At 40.7% G+C, this 21,939-nt stretch overlaps 3 protein-coding genes across 3 annotated transcripts; all 3 read right to left on the bottom strand.

Annotated features, from left to right (window-relative positions):
* Window positions 1-7,810: 7,810 nt before the first annotated feature.
* Window positions 7,811-15,244, bottom strand: spop (speckle type BTB/POZ protein). The gene is made up of 10 exons (XM_020936671.2): window positions 15,129-15,244; window positions 13,020-13,216; window positions 12,825-12,946; window positions 12,173-12,324; window positions 11,971-12,098; window positions 11,639-11,816; window positions 11,328-11,383; window positions 10,509-10,631; window positions 9,934-10,076; window positions 7,811-9,507 (listed from the first exon to the last, which is right to left on the bottom strand). The coding sequence occupies exons 2-10, from the start codon at window positions 13,095-13,097 to the stop codon at window positions 9,363-9,365; spliced, it is 1,125 nt and encodes a 374-aa protein (XP_020792330.1). The 5' UTR covers window positions 13,098-13,216; window positions 15,129-15,244; the 3' UTR covers window positions 7,811-9,362.
* Window positions 15,245-15,417: 173 nt separating this feature from the next.
* On the bottom strand, window positions 15,418-19,342 carry cenpt (centromere protein T). The gene is made up of 13 exons (XM_055150294.1): window positions 18,963-19,342; window positions 18,697-18,811; window positions 18,487-18,622; window positions 18,321-18,420; window positions 18,055-18,191; window positions 17,927-17,978; window positions 17,689-17,831; window positions 16,622-17,575; window positions 16,372-16,551; window positions 16,207-16,306; window positions 15,946-16,098; window positions 15,755-15,859; window positions 15,418-15,669 (listed from the first exon to the last, which is right to left on the bottom strand). Exons 1-13 carry the CDS (start codon window positions 19,046-19,048, stop codon window positions 15,543-15,545), a joined length of 2,388 nt encoding a protein of 795 aa, XP_055006269.1. The 5' UTR covers window positions 19,049-19,342; the 3' UTR covers window positions 15,418-15,542.
* A 661-nt stretch (window positions 19,343-20,003) lies between these two features.
* ndufa4b (NDUFA4 mitochondrial complex associated b) lies at window positions 20,004-21,898 on the bottom strand. Its single transcript, XM_020936715.2, has 4 exons — window positions 21,708-21,898; window positions 20,833-20,921; window positions 20,700-20,760; window positions 20,004-20,145 (listed from the first exon to the last, which is right to left on the bottom strand). Exons 1-4 carry the CDS (start codon window positions 21,753-21,755, stop codon window positions 20,089-20,091), a joined length of 255 nt encoding a protein of 84 aa, XP_020792374.1. The 5' UTR covers window positions 21,756-21,898; the 3' UTR covers window positions 20,004-20,088.
* Between the last annotated feature and the right edge of the window lie 41 nt (window positions 21,899-21,939).

Here is a 21,939-nt window from a genome sequence, read left to right as displayed (position 1 = left end):
GTTGCTGAACCACTGCATGCAATGCTCAGGGACTCCACTGATTTGAACTTCAGAAGGTCGGTCCAAGCAGAGACTAGCTTTACTGCACTCAAAAGACTGATAGTTAATAGTCCTGCCTTAGCTCTGTATGACCCTGATTTGCCAACCTACGTTACTACTGATGCCTCTGATTACGGACTGGGTGCGGTACTGACACAAATACATTCAGATCAAAGTGAGAGAGTTAAAGCTTTTGCATCCAGAACACTCTCCCCTGCAGAACGCAAATACTCTACTGTGGAACGTGAAGCACTTGCCTGCATCTGGGCTGTTTAAAGGTGGAGGACCTACCTCTGGGGACGCCGTTTTGTCCTCCACACAGACCATCAGGCACTTACAACCCTACTCACCTCCAAAGGCTCTGGCCGTGCTGGACTGAGAATCGCCAGGTGGTCAGCACGACTGCTTTGCTTCACCTATGACATCACCTACCGCCCAGGTCATCTGAATGTGACTGCAGATTGCCTCTCTAGGCTGCCACTTACTGTTGCAAATGAGGCTAGATGAACCAGATATGATTGCTGCTGTCTTTAAAGAGTCATTGTGCGCTCTTTCTCTTTCAGAGTTCACTGCTGCCTGTGAAAGTTGTCCAGAGCTTGTACTGTTACACCAGCAGATTGAGAAAGGTTGGCCCAAATCCAAAAAAGCCCTACCAGAGAATATTACACCATATTTTCAGGTACGAGACGAGCTGTCAGTACATGATTCACTCATTTTGAGAGGGACTGATCGCTTAGTTGTTCCCATTTCACTTCGAGCCAGAGTAGTTGATTTGGCACATGAGGGACACCAAGGTATTGTCCGTACCAAACAAAAACTGCGTGAGCTTTACTGGTGGCCATTGCTAGACAGGTTGGTACACTTTGTCATTGCCTCTTGTGTTTCTTGCCAGTTCAGTGATAAAGTTGCTGTTACTGCTCCTGCTCCACTTAAACCAGTTGATGTGCCAAGAAGGCCATGGGAAAAAGTTGCTATAAACATTACAGGTCCATTTGAAAATGCTGCTTGGGATTGCCGCTATGCCATTGTACTCACAGACTAGTACAGTAAATGGCCTGAAGTTGCATTTTCCTCTACTGTCACTACAGATGTTGTAATTCGATTTTTAGCCACTGTGTTCAGTAGCTAAGGTAATCCAAATTTCTTAGTCTCCGATAATAGATGTCGGTTTACATCTCATGGATTTGCAAATTTTCTAAGAGAGAAAGAGAGATACAGCACCTGAGAGCCAGTGTGTACTACCCAAAAGCAAATGGTGCTATTGAGAGATTTAATAGAGTACTGAAGGACTGCATACAGACAACTGAAAGAAGCCGCAGACCATGGAAAGAGGCTGTTACTGAGTTTTTGCACAACTACAGAGCCACTCCACATGCAACTATTGGTGCAAATCCATTCGAGCTACTCCGAAACAGGAAAATGCGCACCAAAGTGAACATTCCTCCTGTAGCAAATAAAAACAAAACACATGCCCAAATCAAAGAGACTGTGAAAAGAAAACAGGACCGAATGAAAGAACACACCGACAAGAGAATGCAAGCAAAACCACCAACATTCAAAGTGAGTGACACTGTTCATGTTCGCAGACCAGAACACGTTCCCAAAGTGCTACGATACCACACTATTCATAATATAGAGTTTGACTCCAGATTCGCTCTTGTAACCGTGAGCATCACGAGCCTCATTTGAGCAGCGCTGAACTCTGTGGGTCACACTCACTTAGTCCACTTCTTTTATACAATCTATGCAACAACATGGCTTAGGAATCATCATCATTCTGGCACTGGCTGCTGCTCTGACACATGTTGGTACAGGCTAAATCTTTAGTTTCTGGTGTGCAGTTCTCCAGTTGCCTTTGTACTTAGCTGTGGTGAACCATGGACCTGGACCCTGAGCCGCCACTAGGACCAATTTTGGGCCATCATGACATCATTTATTTAAAGAAAACTAAATGAAGCAAATTGCACATGCACTTCATATATTTGTTTAAGAAATGTAACCAAAAGGGGCAAACTATTTAAACCCAGGTAAAGACTGCAGGTGGTGGTTAAAATGAGGAAATGAGAGATTTTAAAGAATTTTACAATATTTATTTACAAAAATATAGATATTTGAGTTCAGGCTAAAAACAGATACAAATCAGCACAGATTCTAAAATAATCTAGGGTAGGCTACACGTGGCCGCACCCGGTGCGGGCAGCAACCACCTGGGATCAGAGTACCCACTGGGCTCCATGAACCACACACACACACACACACACACACACACACTAAATAATAAACCTAAAGGTAACTTAAAACATGCAAAGTGAGGGCATGCAAAATACCACAACACATGAGGAGTGATGAGCCTGAGATGGGGAACTCTGACACCAACCCTCCAACAAATGGGGTGACCGCGCCGCGCCAACCCTAGGAGAAAACAAATGAATTTATAAAATATACACAGGAAAAGAACAGGGTATCTAACATAACTAAAATCGGAATGGGGCAAACAATATCAATACCTAACCCACGAGAACCCCTAATTGAACAAAAACTAACTTAAATGAACCCAAACAAAACAGCAGTGGCCAACAGCATCTATAAAGCAAACATTTTGTTAGCGTGAACATCCTGTAATAAGATGAACCCCTTTAGAATCTCATAAAAACTACCTAAAATCTAAGCATGTCAGGGGCCGTGGAGCATGCGACGCAGGGGACAGGCTGTAGTCAATCTAAAAAAACACACACACAATTAAAAACCAAGAAACATTTCAAACACCCACTAATACGCAGTCAAATATTGGCACCTACCAGGTAGCTAGCATATACAAGTGGACAAGTGAAGCCGAGCAGCAGTTTGGCGATACCACTGTACCCTGCGTATAAATAGTACAAGTAATTTGGCAATACGGAAGTGAAAGCAGGGAGAGGGAGGAGTGTCTGTCGGGCTCCCAGCTCCATGGGCTCCGAGCTCTGGCCTGGCCGTGGGCTCCGAGCTCCAGTTCTTGTGTCATCCAAACAGGAGTGTCCTGCTCGTTTTTTGACGCTGCGGTCTTGCTTATATTTGCTATCACAGGGTATTCACAAAGGCCCTGAAGATGTTGTGATATGATCCACCCATATATGTACACCCATAGCGTTCAGCGCCACTCAAATGAGGCTCATGATGTTCACGGTTACAGTAGTGAATATGGAGCCAGGCTTTATATTATTCCATTCCATTTTATTCCGCTTATCTGGGGCCAGGTTGCGGGGGCAGCAGTCTGAGCAGGGTCTCCAAGACTTCCCTGTCCACACACACGTCCTCCAACTCCTCCTGGGGGATCCTGAGGAGTTCCCAGGCCAGCCAAGAGACATAGTCCCTCCAGTGTGTCGTAGGTCTTCCCCGGGGGTTCCTCCCAGTAGGACATGCCCGGAACACCTCTCCAGGGAGGCGTCCAGGAGGCATCCGGAAGAGATGCCCGAGCCACCTCATCAGGCTCCTCTCAACGTGGAGGAGCAACGGCTCTACGGCGAGCTCCTCCCGAGTGACTGAGCTCCTCACCCTATCTCTAAGGGAGCGCCTAGCCATCCTGCAAAGGAAACTAATTTTGAGCGCTTGTATCCGCGATCTCATCGTTTTGGTCATTACCCAGAGCTCATGACCATAAGTGAACGTAGATTGACAGGTAAATCGAGAGTCTGTCTTTCAGCTCAGCTTGCTCTTCACCACAACGGTCTGATACAGTGACCGCATCACTGCAGATGCTGCACCGATCCACCTTTCAGTCTCGCGCTCTGGCCTCCCCTCACTCGTGAACAAGACCTCGAGATACTTGAACTCCTCCACTTGAGGCAGGAAAAGAGGGCAAGCCGCCTTTTTCCAGGCGAGAACCACGACCTCGGACGTGGAAGAGCTGATTCTCATCCCAGCCGCTTTACACTCTGCTGCAAACTGCCCAGTGCTGCAGGTCCTGGTTTGATGAAGCCATCAGGACAACATCATCTGCAAACAGCAGAGATGATCCTGTGGTCCCCAAACCGGCCCCCCTCCGGCCCCTGACTGCACCTAGAAATTCTGTGCATAAATACAGTGAACAGAACTGGTGACAGGGGAGGCCCTGGCAAGTCCAGCATGCACCAGGAACAGGTCTGACTTACTGCCGGCAACGAACACAACTTCTGCTCTGGTCGTACAGAGACCGGACAGCCCTTAGCAAAAGGCCCCGGACCCCATACACCCGAAGCACCCTCCACAGGACACCACGAGGGACACGGTCGAATGCCTTCTCCAGATCCACAAAGGCCATGTGGATTGGTTGGGCAAACTCCCATGAACCCTTGAGCACCCGATGGAGAGTGTAGAGCTGGTCCAGTGTTCCACGACTGGGACGAAAACCACTGGCGGATTCTCCTCTCCAGTCCCTGGCATAGACCTTACCAGGGAGGCTGAGGAGTGTGATTCCCCTGTAGTTGGAACACACCCTCTGGTTCCCCTTCTTATACAGAGGGACCAACACACCGGTCTGCCAGTCCAGAGGCACTGTCCCCGACTGCCACGCAATGTTGCAGAGGCGTGTCAGCCAAGACAGCCCCACAACATCCAGAGACTTGAGATACTCAAGACAGATCTCATCCACCCACGGGCTTTATATTACGAATAGGATTTTTTTGACGGACAAAATAACAAAACAAAAAAAATTCAGGATCATGTAGAGCGGGTTCATACAAACATTTTAAGACCAAAATGTCGAGGCTCACTGCAGCAGGTACAGAGAGAGGAGCCACAAGATCCTAATGTAAGTCCATTGAAGCCAGAGTCAGAAGGAGCCAGAAGAGCCTCGTGGAGAACTTCCTATTTGGCACATGGCGGGTACAGCGTTAGACATATCCACTCATATATACGGTCTATGGTGGTATAAAAGTGATGATGATAATGATAATGTATAGAAAATGTCTTATAAAAAAAGGTTGCGTAATCATACTGTGCCTAAATGTGTATGTTGACATCCCACATCCAAATTTTATGTTAGCTACTTTTAAACTCTTTGAGTTATCTGACCAACTGCATGTGATGTTTATAGTTTGTTGTACCCTCATTGTTGATGTATTTCAACAGGATAATAAAAAAAAAACAGCAAGGAGTATTACATGCGCATATTACAGTGATATTGCAAGAAAACAACCAAACCCACTTATGCATCCTAGGGTTAATGTGGGTAAGTTTTATTGCTTTGTAACTAGCACCATTTGAATCCCTGACCCTGAAAATGTGGGCTTAGCAGTTAAAGTCAACATTTCAACTTATTCAGAGGTTGAGATATTTCAAAAAGATATTTTTGGTGTCCGTTTTAAAAAAATTAAATATGGCCACCATATAGACATCTGGGCAAATGCAAACATTGATTTTCTGACTCTGTATACTATAACCTTTCCAAAAATGTATACTTTAGCAAATCCCCCAAAAATTCCCACTAAGGTTAAAAATGAATATAAGGAACCGGACTAAGTAATAAGTTTAACATGTCCCTATTGTTCAATTACTTAGTCTTCTCTAGAGGTACCATCATTTTTGTCCAGGCCAGTTTCATTAGTTTGTTTTTCTTCATAATTCTGTTGAACAACAAATCAAAAACTGTGTCTGATTTTCACTGGCTATTTTTCAGGATTTTTTAAAATGTATTAGTTATTTTAGTGAAAATTGTTGATTTTTCTTTCATTACCAGAGGGGTACTAACAATTTTGTTCATGCCTGTATATAAAATGTGTGTGTATGTATTTGTGTATATGTGTGCAGAGGAAGCCTAATGTTTGGGGGAAACCTAAACAGCTTTCCATATGTGTTTTTTTTTTTTTTTTATTTAGCAGCAGTGGAACCGCAAACCTCAGGTGAGAGGGGGAGTGGACTGTTGAACTGGGACAGGCAGCGGGTCCGACCCATGGATCTATTGTCCGACCAGGGGGAGGAAGGAGATCAGCGGGTCTGATGTGGAATGGGGAGTGCACAAGAAAGATACCGGTTTGCTGCGTAATGGGAGGCAAAAGAACGAAGTAGAGTCCTGCACAGGTCTATTTTTGGAGACCCACACCCGCCCACATTCACGCGTCCAGCACCGCACCCACCCGTTAACCTGTGATTATATTAAAATTTTACCCGCACCCGCCCCGGACGCGTTAACATTACACCTGTTCACATGCCCGTACTCGTGATAAATCACACACATATTAAAAGCATTCTAACTGAAGCATCTATCAGAATATGAATTGAAAAGTTACGACTTCAAGAATTACAATCACAAAATTAAACGCTTTGTTCAGTATGAATAGGAATTCACAGACGCGATTTTACTGTCAAAAATATGTTATCACTTCACAGGCATTATTTATTGGACATAAGCTCAATGCCACAGACTGAACCAGGACTAACCAAGGGTTGATCCCAGGACTAAACCAGGACTAAACCAGGACTAAAGTATTGCCTACTAAAAAACTGTTGAGACGGGCCCGGAAGTGTGCCCATGTAGACCATCAGATGACCACAGGCGAAAGGACCAGTGAACACCGCTCCCAACGGAGCTAAGCGTGATCGCTCTTTGTGGACACCTTGCTCTGTTGGGCTTGGGGCTCTCTCTCTCTCTCAAGTCCAAGATTAGTCCTGGTTTAGTCCTGGTGTAGTCCTGGTTTAGTCCTGACCCGCCGTGTGTAATCACTACCTGCCCGCATACCCGCTTGTAAAATTCCAGAATGTTAAAACAAGCCCATACCCGTTGGCTACCCACGGATACCGGACCCGGTGTAGGAGCCTGGAACTGAGGAACACTATGATTGACGTGAGTGTGCGTGCACGGATGTGGTGCGGATAGGTGAGAGGAGCGCACGTGCACAGGAACACAAGCCCAGCCAGTTCTGTGACAGACAATCCAAAATTGTATAATACTGGCACTTCTATTGGTGCATAAACGGGCGGGTTTTAACGTTCTGGAATTTTACAGGTGGGTATGCGGGCGGGTAGTGATTACACACGCGTGGGTCAGGACTAAATCAGGACTACACTGGGACTAAACTAGAACTAAACCAGGACTGGTCATGGACTTGAGAGACAGAGAACCCCAAGCCCATGGAGCAGGGTGTTTGCAAAGAGCGATCAGATGACGGCTACGCATAGCTCCTTGGGGCACGGAGCTCTCCTGATTTAGTCCTCCTGGTTCAGTCCTGAGTTAGTCCTGGGTTAGTCCTGGTTCAGTCTGTGGCACTGAGCGTATGCTCAATAAATAATGCCTGTGAAGTGCTGTATTTTTGACAATAAAGTCACATCTGTGAATTCTTATTTGTACTGAACAAAGCATAACAATTTCATTTCATTTTGTGATTGTAATTCTTGAAGTTGTAACTTTTCGTATTCTGGTGGATGCTTCAGTTAGAATGCTTTTAATTTGTGTGTGATTTATTACGGGCACGGCCGGGTAATGGGTGGAATGTTAACGGGTCTGGGAGGGCAAAGGTTTAACTTTGACAAAATCAAGGGTTAACAGGCGGACTCCAAAAATTGACCCGTACAGGACTCTATCCCCATATATATACCTGTACTGTCTCACTCCAGCCCCAGCGGCCAAGTACAGCCCGACCTGGACACAAACCTGTGTTAATACTTGTGCTCGTGCAATGACTGATGGCAAGATAGAGCCCGCGGTGAGAATCTATGGAAACACAACAACTACAGTCTCAAAAAGTGTTTTGGATTAAAAAAAAAAAATAATTCAAAAAAATTTGCTTTTTTAAAATGAGTGAACATGACAAAAACAGTGTTAGCTTTTTGCATTTTTATGCAATTTTATATATAAATAATATATTTGATATGTGAGCATTATGAAAATACTTATTTTTTCCTTGATACAAATGTCAGTATTACGGTTTCACTTAAAACAACAAAAAGACAATTGCCTTTAAATATAAAATAGCTGTGGTTTATTCTTTTGAGAACAAAAATGGCAACAACTAAGTGTCTTTTCATAATGATCAATATCTACAGGAAAGAAAGATCAAGTATTCCTTCTATCAGTTACCATTTTCCACCAAACAATAACTTTCAAACTGATTTCATGTTGTGCCTGTATGTCCATTTTCAGTTTCTGTTAACTATGAACATTAAAACGTGTTCATTCATGATGAGAGTTCCCCTCAGTCTTCATGTCTGTAAAAGAAAACATTTGAACGGTTGAAAATACCATTGTTTACACACAACTTCAAAATCGCTTGTATCTGTACAAATTTCTATGGAAAAAGTATAAATGACACATCTGAAAAGAAATTGAGAATATGAAATTTAAAATAAAGTTAACATGCTTGTTTGAATGTGTCAATTTGAATCCAATTTTTACATGTTATAAATTGACATCTCAGACATGACTTTCTTTCAGGGATGAAGACAAATCCAGACATAAATTACACATGTTGAACAGTGACATCCACTTGTGCGTTGCCCTTTCCTGTGTCCCGTTTACTGTAATTACGTCAACGGTTTCAAAAAAAAAAAAAGTTTACTGTGGAGAATATATGGATTACACACATAAGCTTGTTGATAAATCTTAAAGGGAACTTGTTATTGGTCATTTAACTGGTCTTTAGTCCATAACACTGTGCTTGAGTATTTCTACTTGACTGCTGGTAGGGGTTGCTAATGAGTGACCTGTGACTTTAGTGCAATGTTCCCAACTTTCTTTGGGAAAATTAATTACATGATTTTGTCCCTCTTCTTCTGGTCAATTATAGCCCTTGGTTGTCTTCAGCGGGGGCTTCAAGTTCTGTGTAACTAACAAGCTCACTTAATTTTTTCTGCAGTTCAACAAACATCCAGATTAATTTAAGTCGTTATTCTTCAACATCACACAGAAAAGGCAGAAAATAAGACTTGATTAATCCACACTCGCCATTGGAGGGCAGCAGAATATCCGAACAGTTGGCCCCCATTGGAATTGATGTGTTCTGTTCATCTTCCTATACAGAATCCAGATCCCCAACAGGAAGTAGCATTTGACGTCACAGGATTTTAGGTTTAAACATGTAAAAGAGCACAATGTCAGACAGTTTAGGAGTGAGGTGGAGGGTGGTTGTGTCTTTTTGTTAACCACAAACATCCACAAGTCCCAACTGTTCCTTTCCTCCCTCTCCTTCCTGTCCTTTTCCCTATGTCCTCAGATGAGACAAAATACAGCAGATTTGGATGGGACAGAAGGGCAGTTCGATGACAGGCTGTAGGTAGTGTGGTAGGTAACAGCAAGGGCGGCGGTTATCCCTGTGTTGGGGAGGGGTGGTCTGTGTATTTATGTGCATGGGTTTCAGAGTCAGGATGAGGAGCTGTTACGACTGTTTGAGCCGCTTTCGAGGGGGTCCCAGAAAGGGGCACTGCGCCGAGGCCAATGAGCGGTAAGCTTCAGCAACAAGATGAGGATGGGACCCCACCATGGATTTCCAACCTGCAGTCTCCATCACCTCGGCAGCATGGCTAAAAATGAAAAGAAACATTTAAGGTTTTATTACATGGACAAGACAGAGATATTCGGCAAATGCCAGTGGTCATCACATCGAAATGGTAACAACCACATATTTGCAGCGCCTTAAATCACTACGCCCACCAGTAAACACTACTAATACCAACTTTGTGTAACAATTATGCTCCAAAATCTTAGACGGAAAGACATAAGGAGCATTAAAAGAAAAAACTAACAAACTTCCTGATGTATGAAATGACTTGAAGCTTGTAGCAGTGCAACCTATCCATCTCACACCAGCTGACCACCAAACTACATCTAGTCATTCACACAAGTATCAGACCATGAGCCTCATTGGTCAAACAAAGGTTCTGAGTAAAATGATTATGACATGTACATCTGATTAAAAATAACATCATGGATATTTCTGATGTCCTTACTAGTTGATGAAGTCAACGGCTTGTGTTTTGAGCTGGTCGGCGCTATGAAGGTCGGCTAGGATCAGAATTTCTGCAGCGTTATCCACAGAGAGGCTGGTGCACAGAGCATCCTCACACATCACCTTCAGTCTCTCAAGAGCATACTAGAAAACAAACAAAATACTAGTCATCACTTTTTATACCCATTTAATTACAATTTAAAGCCTGTAATTAGAAGTGTTTTGTTTAAAAAAAAAAAAAAATGTTGGCTGCAAAGAAGTCAATAATGAGTTTGTCAAAATAGGTAGAAGATGCCAGTAAGATGGAAAATGCAGGCAAAGAACTCCAAGGCACACTTCATAATTAAAAAGCCTTTATTTGTACATGGCTAGAAGTTTTAAAAACACACCAATGTGTTTCTGCTCTGGTAAGCCTCCCTCAGGATGCATAAGGGCCTTTTGGAGTCATGAAGGAGAGTAATGTGAACAAAGTGTCAAAAAATTTAAACGTTGCTGTGGCCAAACAAAAATGCAAGTATAGCCAAACCAGTATACACAAGGGAATATGTAAGATTATATTTAGAAAATGTGTGTTACCTTGTCAGCTGCTGCAAGTAGATCATCTGCCATCTTGTCCAAGTTTGGAGCCTTGTCTGTGTAAATGAAGCACATCATCTCTTTGAAGACCTCTGGCTCCACATCATTAATCTCCACACGGTTCTAAAAGATACGTAAGTAAAACACAATTCCAGCTTGTTCATCATATTAGAAACTGTATTGTTAAAAAAAACTTAATGTCTTTACATCTCATAAGACATTTTATAGCTATATCTGTCAAGTTTAAATTTAAAATGTTTCAGTACAAAAAAATGTATTAATTAATATATGTAACAATAAAGAACATGGAAGTATAATAAAATCAGGAAGGTGAACCCAAGATGACGTTGTATTGTTTCAGTGGCTTGTGCTCAGTGGCGCATGGGCCCAAAAATTATTTTCCCTTCTGCATTACTTCCTCAATATGGGCTAATGCCTTCCACCCGTGTAACGGCAGTAACGTACACACCATGGTCTGTTTTGACCAATCAGAGCAAGAAATGCTAGAATGTGCCCAGAGCAGTGGGTCACATCAGGCTCAGAGCAGGGCTACTCCAAGTCTTACAAAGCTAACTTAAGTGCTTTGAGGATTTAAAAAAATTTAAAAAAGATGTCCTGTAACCTGAACACATGCAGTTTGATTTCCCCCAAAAAATGCACTGCACTGTATAGAAGAATTCTTTCTGGGCCCAAGTCCCTGGGAGCTGCAGTACCAATTGAGCAGCCACTAGTTGGTCTCAAACCGGGACAGAGAGGGAGGGGTAAGACAAGAAAAAAATTGACTTCAATAACATCCTAGTTAAATACATTTACACATACCTTCTTGCTCTCTTCCATCTCATGTTCAAACATTGCACTGAATACTGGTGAGCGTGCTGAAAAAGAATAACATTACATCATTTTAGCTCCACTTTAGACCTGTAGAATGAATCGTAATCAAAATGGACCAGATACAAGCACTTCTGAGATAAAAATTGCAATTGGATTTTTAAAATTGCAGTTTTGCAATTTAAATTGCAATAGAGCTGCTGCTCTATTGCATATTGTATATTTCATAATAAATAACCTTTCAATTGGTGGTACTAATACAAAGCTACTGCATAAGGGGTGTGTTGTGGTCATGTCCATACCTGCCAAAATGGCTTTGTGGGCCTGAAACTCCTGTCCAGCCACACATAGGGAGCAGTCTGTGAAGCGCGAGTTCTCCCACAGGCCTCCCAACTCGTCTGCTAACCGGCAGTCAGGAACCTTCACCATGTTCATTGTGTTTTGACCCGATATGTTGACAGAGTCTTGCACCACACTCACCTGGAAACACACAGTTTTGTTGAAGAAATGGGTGATTTCCATTCTGCTACATAAAACAGAGGTGTAAGAACAGATAAAATAACACATGTCAATATAATTAACTTGTGACATGTGTATCTAACCACCTCTTAAAAAGGTTAGTTCACAATTGTACCTCACAGAAAAGAGTCAGTTTGTCATCTGGTAAAAGGCCATTGGCCTCATCGAGCAAAAAGTCTCTTCGGATGAACTTCTTAAAACCCCAGTCTTTCCCTTGGACAAAGCGATACGCCCTCTGGCTTTCTGCAGGAGACAAACACAACTTGTTTAAATTGAATACATTGAGTTTTCATTCATTGCAGTGATTTGTGACTTGCCCATAGCTTTGGTTTCCTCTCCTTTAGCATTTAAAATGGAAAACTTGAACTTAGCGCGAACCTCAGCCTTGGGACAGCTGACCAGCAGCAGATAGAGAGAAAGGTAATCTTTGCTCTCCTCATCCAGGCCTTTTGGATTCACTCGTAAACACCTGATGATGGAAGTATGGATAAAAAAATTATACTTGTGTCAATTATTTCACCAGTTATCATTTTGTGGCAAAATGTACCATCTACTGGAGTCTCAGAATGTTTTAAAAGCACACATATTATGCTTGAGTCTGCTACATAGTTATACTCTACGACACCAATGGATCATTATGTTATCGTTTGCACCTTTTAAATATTCATCTACATATTAATCTAAAATAACTTAAATAAACAAGCCTGCTGACTTTCGCGTTAGAAAACTGCAGTACCCAATGGGAGGAACTCCAATGGATAGCTGCAGATCACTCTAGCGAACAGGATTTTTTTTCATTTGCACCAAAATTACTACGTGCGCTGCCAAATCCTGCATAGATCACCAATTAAAAAAAATAAAACTGAAGAATGAAGTAAGTACAGAGCAGTGAATGTATGCTGGTGGTGGTGAAAGCAGGGTTGATCAATATGGTGTCTTGAAAATAATCTTAAAAAAGGATAAACATACCATTTAAGCTTGTCATTGGCCCCTGAGGAGAAGGTAGAACTCTTGATGACCTCCCCCATCTCCTCACGACAAAAGCTGAAGTTGTTAATGGTCCACATGTACGAGAACTTTACCACTTTGATCTGGACAGAGAATCATTCATTTAAAATAGGACTTGTATTGTCAATTGTCATGAGTTGTTATTCTTCTCAATACCTGTGTGTAACACCAGCTCTCAGCCACAGGCCCGCTGGACATTTCCGCAGGGGGAGGGGGACTCGGGACTCTTGACATTGCCAGCGTGACAGGTGTCCAGTGCAACAAGGATAAAAAGAAAAACTGCCTCTCCACTCAGCCCTCCACTTCAACATTCATCTACATCAATACATGCCAAGGTGGAAGCAGTTTGCCCCCTAAGAAAAAGGCCAATATGTTAGAAAACAGATAACATTGATACTTTGCAGCTGATGTCATCAACATTCCCTGGTGGTGTGATGCTAACTGAGCGCACTACTTACTGTGTTAAAAGCGGTTACATTTAACAGTTAAAATAAATCAGATCAGATTGTCTAACATGATCTGACCAGAAATAATTTACTTAGTTGGAACTATAACAAGTGAGCTGATCTGTGCTGTTAAACAAGTCTCTAACTCATAAAATTATGTCACTGGCTAGCTAGCATCAGCCAACGGTTTTTCAGTCAGTCACTACCACCTTTTTTGTTAAAAAGTAAGCTTCTAAACAGGACTATGCATGAGTTTTCATACTTAAAACTTAAAACCTTTTTGTATGTTTGGGTCACTATAGTAACAGCTAAACATTATGCCAATACACACATGTTGAACACCCCCAGTGGGACGCCACTGCAAAGTATCAATAGGAAGATAATATTAAAAGGATTAACAATTATGTTGTTTTTATTTGATGATCATGTAGGGATTAGATGGATGGCCCTTGATGTGCCAAGCTGGCAATATGGTGACAATAACTGTAGCCAGAATTATGGGCCAAAATGCAGCCTTTATATCTTTAAAGGTGATTTAAATACTGAACAAAATGGGTGTGAGGAATGTACATCATTGTACTCAGAACAATAGCAGTAAATAGTGATTGTATTTAATTGACCTCCATTAGCTATCAGCTATTCTTCCTGGAGACCTGTGTACCATGTTTTGTGTTGATGGGGGAAAACTGGAGTACCTGAAGGAAAACCACCCAGACACGGGAAGAAATATGCAAACTCCACACAGAACCCAGGGATCTAACCCAGAACCTTCTTGATGTGAGGCATGAGTGCTAGCCACTGTGCCGCCTTACAGTACATCATGCACAAATATATAAATCAAACAGCCATATTTAATTTAACTCTCTATTGAAAATGTTCACTTGTGTTCAGCTTCATATCAATGAACACTAATTTCAACCAATCTTTTCTGTAAGAGAAACATTTTGATGGAGTGAGCAATAGCAGTAGTCACGTTTAGAGGTTAGAGAAAAATTGAACGACACTTGCATGTAAATAATGAGGCAACAAAGAAAAATTACTTGTACAGACAACACAAGGTTCAAAGGAAAGCTGATAAAATTATCTATTTTTCACATGATCTATTGTAATTACTGCACAGCAGAAATGACTCTTGAAAAAGATAAGCGTCATTCAAATTAAATCCATACACAGATACTTCCTCTCGTCTTTATAATAAAACACTCTTTTAATAGACTGAAGCTTGCGAAAAGTAACTTAAACTTTAAGTGCGAAAAGCAAAAAACACATCATTTGAAACAATTCAGAAACGATATCTCTCTTGAATAGAAAATGGGAACAACAGCAGGCTCACATTATAGCCCTCACCTTAGCCAAAAGCCCTTGGGATGAACGGGATAATCTGTCATGTTGAAAACCAAACACAACAATGTACAAATACATGACAAACATCATTTTACACCATGTTCAGCGAGGTTTTGGTGAAGAACAAATAACAACAGGTGCAAATGAAAGCTACTGACAAATAACAACGTAAATATAACTTAATATTGCCACAATTTCATAGGCCAAATGGAAACGGATTTAAAATGTACTGTGATCTTGGCTTATGTTTCTAAATTGTATAAGATGTTATGTAATTCATGTTTACCTCGATAGCTCGGAAGCAGCCTGTCGAGCACTCTTCTTGAAGCTATACCTAGCACTAAACCTAACAAAAAGGGCCAAAAAATATCGCAACAAGGACGGTAATCTAAAGGACATATGGCTGATTATACGGCCATTTAAAGCCTTTCATTTTTATCTAACGTTGTTGAGTTCAGATTGGCGAAAGACTCACCTTATTATTAGGTACAAATTAAAACACTAATACGGGATCTTGTGTTGTTGTTAGCTGAGGGGCTAGCGTTAGCTGTAAGAAGAAAGAACTGATCCTGTGAACACGTTTGAAGCGCCACCTGCTGCTTCGGAGGAAATGTTTTCCTTTATTTACCTCATCTGTCTTTATAATTAATGCTTTAGTAGACTGATATTAACCATTTAGTAATAGTTCAACTACAGAGAAAGTAAACATTAGAAAAAAAGATTTTAAAAAATATTCATAATTTACAGTGCAAAATAACAGTAAGTATTGTAGTATTTAAACTTTAATTATTTGTACAAGTATATACATTTCAAATGAAAAAGACATACACAAAGAACTTGAGTCAATAAAAAAAAAATTAATCTACAAGCCCAGCCAATATGAAAACGTTTATCTTCTTTTAGGGAAAACTACATTCCCACTTGTTGCAATTGGTATTAAAATCTTACGCTGATCCATGCGAAGATATTTTTCAATGAGAACTTCCACTGGGACCTTATCATTAACATGGCCCTGTCTAAAAACACATAATAAATATTACAGTTATTATATTGTAAAGCATAGTAATGTAGACAAAGAAATTAACTAATAGTCTCACCTACCTTCTTAGTAAAAGTTCACAATCTGCAACATCTATTGTTGATCTCCTTGCATGTAGAGCATATGCCTCCAAGTCTTTTGCAAGACGGTCAAAAAACTTGTCCATTCTGTAAAAGCAATTTACACAACCTTGTGTTACTAAGTTAATATATTTGAAGTGAATTATTAAAATGGTATTTCACACTGGACTTACACATCTTTTAAAACTGGGTAGACATCTGCAGAGACTTTTGTTTTGGTAAAATGCTTAAACACATTCATCAGGTAGCTTTTGGGGAGGCCTGCATCACTCTTTAGAGATCTAGGTTTCCTCTGGCCTTTTTGTTTAGACTTTGGACCTGCACCACTTGAAACACATCATTTAAAAGGACATCAGTAGTGTATAAGAATATCATAAGTGTTGTGTATCATAAGTTGAGTGTTGTTTAAGTGTCTAATCAAAACCAAAGTTTACCTAGGCTGAATATTCTTGGAAGTGAAAGGTGAGGCCTGTGGATCACAATTTAAGAAATTCCTCTTTTCTTTGATAAATGCAGGTGTCGTGACAGGGAAATCTGTAAGGAGAAGAAATTAAAAACATTAAATATTATTATGAAATATTGCTGAAATTAAAACATACCTTCATTACAGTCCTCTTCCTCCTCCTCCTCACCCCCCTCCTCAAAGTATTCCACCCGTTCAACTTCATCTGGTGGATCACTTTCCTGAAACGTGTTTTCCTTATTTTCAGTGAGGTCAGCTTCAACTTCAGCATCATCATCTTTGTAGACTGAGGGTTCAGCCATATCATTAAAACTTTCTGTAAAATATAGCAAACAGAGATACATTTATGTAGTGAAATGCATATACAAATGTGTGCATGCTCTTACCAGGTATAGTGTCAACTGGAAAATCAGCATCAGTATTTTGGGTAGGCATAACCAGTTCACCATCTGTACATACTGCTCTTTGAGAGATGTGTTCCAAATTTCCATCTTCATCCTCTTGTGAATCTGCCTTCAGCACTTCATCACCCTCAGAGTCCCCCACAGAATCTTCGGCCTCCTCTTCAACACCACCCATGTCAGGTTCTGCCTGCTCCACCTCCTCATCACCCTCCTCTTTCTCACCTCCTTTCTCTGCAGTTTCATTTTCTTCCTTTTCATTCTCTACCTCTTCCTCACTTTCCTCTTCATCTTGCATCTCCTCCTCATGCATGGGTTCTTCATCATAAACTTGGTGACTTTGCTTTTCAGTTGCAGGATCCTCCTTTTTGGCCTCTTCACCGTCCTCACTGCCACTATGATTTTCAGTCTGAATATTTGCTTTGTCCCCACTCTGAGAAAATGTCACTGCTCCAGCATCATCTTCTGTTCCTGTTTGAGAATTACCCCCTCCAAAACTGTGATCCTCTATATTGTCCACCGTTTCCGACTCTGCTAGATCACCAACCACAAATGACTGGATTGCTTTCATTTTCTCCAGTTCAGACTGGCATGGTGTGTTTTTATCCAAGGCTTCAGGTATGTCATTGTAAGCTGATGAGGACTGGTTTCTGTCCTGGTCCTCTGCCATAGTATTTTCTTCCAATGGAAATGAATAGGGCTGTTGATGAACATCCAACTGCAAGTCACTTTGAAACCGAGATGCCATAACTGTGGGCTTATCCTGTGTTGCAAGTGTTGGATAATTTGACATAATGCCATCAGTTTGCGCATAGAGCGCAGTGTTACAGTGGACAATATCTGTAGTAATATCAGGTTCACTGATTTTGCTTAGGCCCAAAGCAAAACCCACAGAGCAGGTGGTTTCACCAAGATGGGTAGGGGCTAAAATACTTGTGCCTGCAATATATTATATATAAAAATAGGTCAGATCAATGAAACAAAGAAAACAGATGTCCAGCATTGACACTAGCCCCATTATATACTAACAAAAATATATTCAAAATACCAACCATGGTTTCCCATTTCTCTTTTATCTACAGCTGCTCCAAAGTCTTCTTCTGAGACCTTTCTGCGGTTGGATCCTTTTCTCTGTAGAGCTTTCCTCTCCGTTCGAACATCAGTAAAAGGTGTCTTAAGACTGAGTGATGTGGAGCTTCAATAAAACAGGAGCACAGCAGCAGATTTTTACATGCAATACTTCATCCAAAAACTCTTTTTTTTTTTGCTCTATTGTAAGGGGCCAATTACCTTGACAAAGATAATGAAGAGTGATCATCTAATGATTCTTCTTGTGCTACATCTTTGGAAAATTGTACATATGAAAGCATGTTCATATAAATACTATCAGTACATTGTCACTAATTTGATGTTCTTACCTCTTACTCCTTTAAGGCGCTTTTCAAATGCAGTAACATTTAGACTACGATAGGGCCGCTTACGATTGAGTCTTTTTACAGTAGTTTCAACATTGCCAATAGTTAAATCAGAAAGCTCCAGTCCTGAGAGCTCAATACTGTGGATTAAAAGCATGCGTTTAGTTTCAAATGAATGCCAGACTTCTTTAATTTATATTTAATATATAATGTATATAACCAGATAATTTGGGGAAAAGTAAGGATTACATTACAAATGCATCCCCCACCTAGGACGTCTGCTGTGTAGACTGGAGTCTGGAGAGGGCTGGTGAAGTAGTTGTTCCCGTGGCTCAACATGCTCATTAACCAGAGGGGATTTAACAGGCTCTGGAAAAAATAATAACAAATTTTAGTAATTTCACTTGTGTTTTGACAGTCATGGTGTGTTCGTACCAGTAAGCAGAATGTTCTTGAATATTTGCCTCGGTGTATCGCCATCATCAAACAGCATGGACGCTTGACCTGGAGTTCTTTTTAACACAGTAGATGTAGTTCTTCTTTTGTTGGGAAGTGTCTTACGGGAAATACTCTAAAACCAAAAACGGGTGAATCAGCTAGTCTACCATGATCGATCCATGGGTTTCAAATGACTTCTGAACCAACCTCCCGCATTTTGTGCTTCAAACTTCGTCTAAGCATCCCCTGTGGAGTGTGCGCGCCCGGGTCATTCGTGTTTAGTCTACCACTGCGTCTGGGTGCACTGTTTTTGGCTGCAACACTGAACAAATGTACACACATATTTTGAACATTATTAGATCACCTGAAGTTAAATTAGAGAACAACTAATGCTGCAAATAAACGTGGCAAATTAGCTATCAAACTTGTTCTGATCAGAGACAGTTTAGGCTCGTTTTAACATGAAATTATACCTGCGTGTTAAAGGAGTCCTGGGTGGCTCGACGTTTAGGATGTGTTTTATAAGGACCCGAGCAGACAAATCTTCGGTTGAATCCATTTGGAAGGGACGTAAACTTCAGGCAAACTGTTAGCTTGACGGCAGGTACTCTCCGACAATCACGCACAGAAAACGAGAAGCAAAAAAGGACAACTTTGTGCGAACGTCTAAAATAATGAAGCGGCTAATGAAGTGGATGTATAATTTAAAAATTGATTTAACCTAAATCAGGCTGTGAAGCCTTTACTGTCCTTATCCCGCGTTATTTTGAAGTTTGTCCCAATATCTCGCGATGTTTTATTTTCTTCGTTCTACTTACTTGATGGCTAACATCGCCATCTGTAGGCTGTGGTGCAGCATTGAACCATAGACTTCTGAGGTCTGACGATCGCTATTTTATCACTGGGTATTCATTATGCAATTCTGTCAGTAGACCACGCACAGTAGAAAAAATATGTGTCTCCTGCGATTGTCTATGCTACAGAAAGGTCTATGTATATGCTGGACACATACAAAAATCTATTATCTATGGTCACATGTTAAAATTTCATCATTTTATTATTATACTATATAATATACATTCTTCTTGCCATACATTACAGGCAACATTTTGCATTGAAAGATGGAATATTTTGTTATTGTTATATTTAAATTGTTAATTGGGAGGTCCTAATTTTTCATCTTTCTGAAATAACCTGGATAATTATAACAAGAATGTATGTTATTGTTTGCCATTAGCACAACACTGTTTACACCACGACTTAAAGCATTAAGTAAATATTCTTTTATTAGCAAATAAGTTATACTAAAACTTTTAAATTATATTGCCTAATAACCTTCTGAATGTGAAAACAAATCAGTTTGATTAACAACAAACTAACTGGATGTTGAAGGGAATGACTGGTCAGTCTATCTACTATAACAGCAAAAATATAATTGTTTGAATACATGAATTACATGAATAATGGAAAGCTACTTAACCTTCCAATTGTAAAAGAAAATGCTTAAAACATAGTCCACTCAATATATTATTTTATTTGTATTTGGCAATAAAGTGCAAACGTTTCACATACTCATACATATAAGGAAAGTTGTGATATTTAAAAGTCTGGTCTGTCTTTCTCGAGCTTGGAGTAGTCCATGTTGATTGAAAAAAGCTACAAAGAAAACAGAAGGACCCACACGCATTATGTTAGTTTATCAAGAACAAACACATTTAATTGTGAGAAGAGCTAATTCATGGGCTGCGAATAAAAAAAAAAAAAGTTGGTATTATTATATTATTATATAAGACTTGTGCCTATCTTGTTATGGAACAAGCTATCCAGTGGCCCAAAAATCTAATTGAGGAGCTGATATGTCATAGTGTTTCATACAGTATAGGCCAGGGGTCTTCAGTCTGTAGCTCGGGACCTACTGGTAGCTCTCCAAGGGATTTTGGAAATATACATATTGCACTGAATAACAAAAATTTCATTGATTAAATGCCCATTTCCATTGCAAATGTATAATTGTGATGCCTATATTTGTGCATTGATAATTGGATAATGGTTTATGTTTTAGAGACATCTAACTGTACTTCATCTTTGGCTTACCATGGCTCTTATATTTACTCAGTTTCTGAGGGCCACTAAAATTAGCAACTAATTTTTGTTTTACAAAAAGTAGCTCACAGGAGGAAAAAGGTTGGAGACTCCTAGTATAGACCTACCTTGTACTGATGATTTGGCTGTAGCTTGTTCCAGGGTTCAGGATTATTCTTGCGGTCCCATCTACACAAAAGACAAAATGTGCTGGCACTGGAAAATGCTTAGGTGATCTTGTGAATGTATGCAATAACTTACGAGACATCAGGGTTTTTCAGAGCTAACCGAGCCAGGTACAACATGCTCATAGTTGCTCCTCCACCAATGAAGATGAAGAGAGGTATGAGCTGTGTAGAAGGTATAACATGTTATAACATTAGAACTTTAGAACTTAATGTCAGGGCACCTATAATGAGCTCCACAAACTTAATAGGTTTATAGTGTGTCTATGAAGAAAGAGACTCTAGACTAAAATACATACATCGTACAAAAAAAAAAAAAAAAAAAAAAAAAATGAAACTAAGTGGGTAAACTTACAAATATTTAGCGGTGGATAGCGGTAGAGGATAAGCCTTATGAAAAATGGGCCCAATAAAAAATAAAAAAATCCTGTCACGAACTCCTTTGTGACAAGCAATATGGAAACTGTTTACAACAACATGGAAAGTTGACCCAGTCGCCCTTGGATCAAAGGTACACTGTTATTCAGATCAGGCCTGTAAGAAGACCCCACAAGACGCACTACGTGCCGCAGCAGTCTGCTTATATGGCCGTAGAAGGACCCGACACATGTGTCTCTCGTAAAGTGAATTATTACAGTATTGTTGTGTAGTTAAGATATGTTGTCTGCCCTACATCTACAGGCCTGTCATAGGCCCTAATACTGACCCATTTGCGTAAGAAACGTAAGGTGCTATGGCATTACATTACAGATTTAGACTTTCCACTGTCACCCCAAAAAATCTCTTAATCCTGCTCGGGATAATTTTGCCATTTATGGTTTGTAGTCTATGGTTGCATTTCTTCACAGGGAGCGCGTGCGGCTACAATGCGCCCTACCTTCCCATGAGAAGACGTTTCAATGTCATGGCTCTCTTACTGAATATCGTAAAGGAGAAATGAGAAATACTCACAGCGGGGTGACTCTTGAGCTGTTTACGCACGACCGACAGTATTGCCATGTTTCTCTAAATGCAGTCTTTTCTTGCGACAAAAATGAACCCTTTCTAGGTATCTCTGATGTTTCCTATAGTAATTCTGAATGCCCACCGCCCGCAGTACCACCTCCAATACGCTCAGCCAATCCCACACGATCACGACAACAGCTGTACACGCGCCGTGCCAACGCAGCCCACACCCAACCAC

The sequence above is a fragment of the Boleophthalmus pectinirostris genome, unplaced genomic scaffold (genome assembly GCF_026225935.1).
Source record: "Boleophthalmus pectinirostris isolate CB_2022bp ecotype Guang Dong unplaced genomic scaffold, ASM2622593v1 HiC_scaffold_14, whole genome shotgun sequence".
Taxonomy (NCBI): Eukaryota; Metazoa; Chordata; class Actinopteri; order Gobiiformes; family Gobiidae; genus Boleophthalmus; species Boleophthalmus pectinirostris.
The sequence above is the reverse complement of the archived record's forward strand: the minus strand, read 5'-3'. Positions and strand labels throughout refer to the sequence as shown.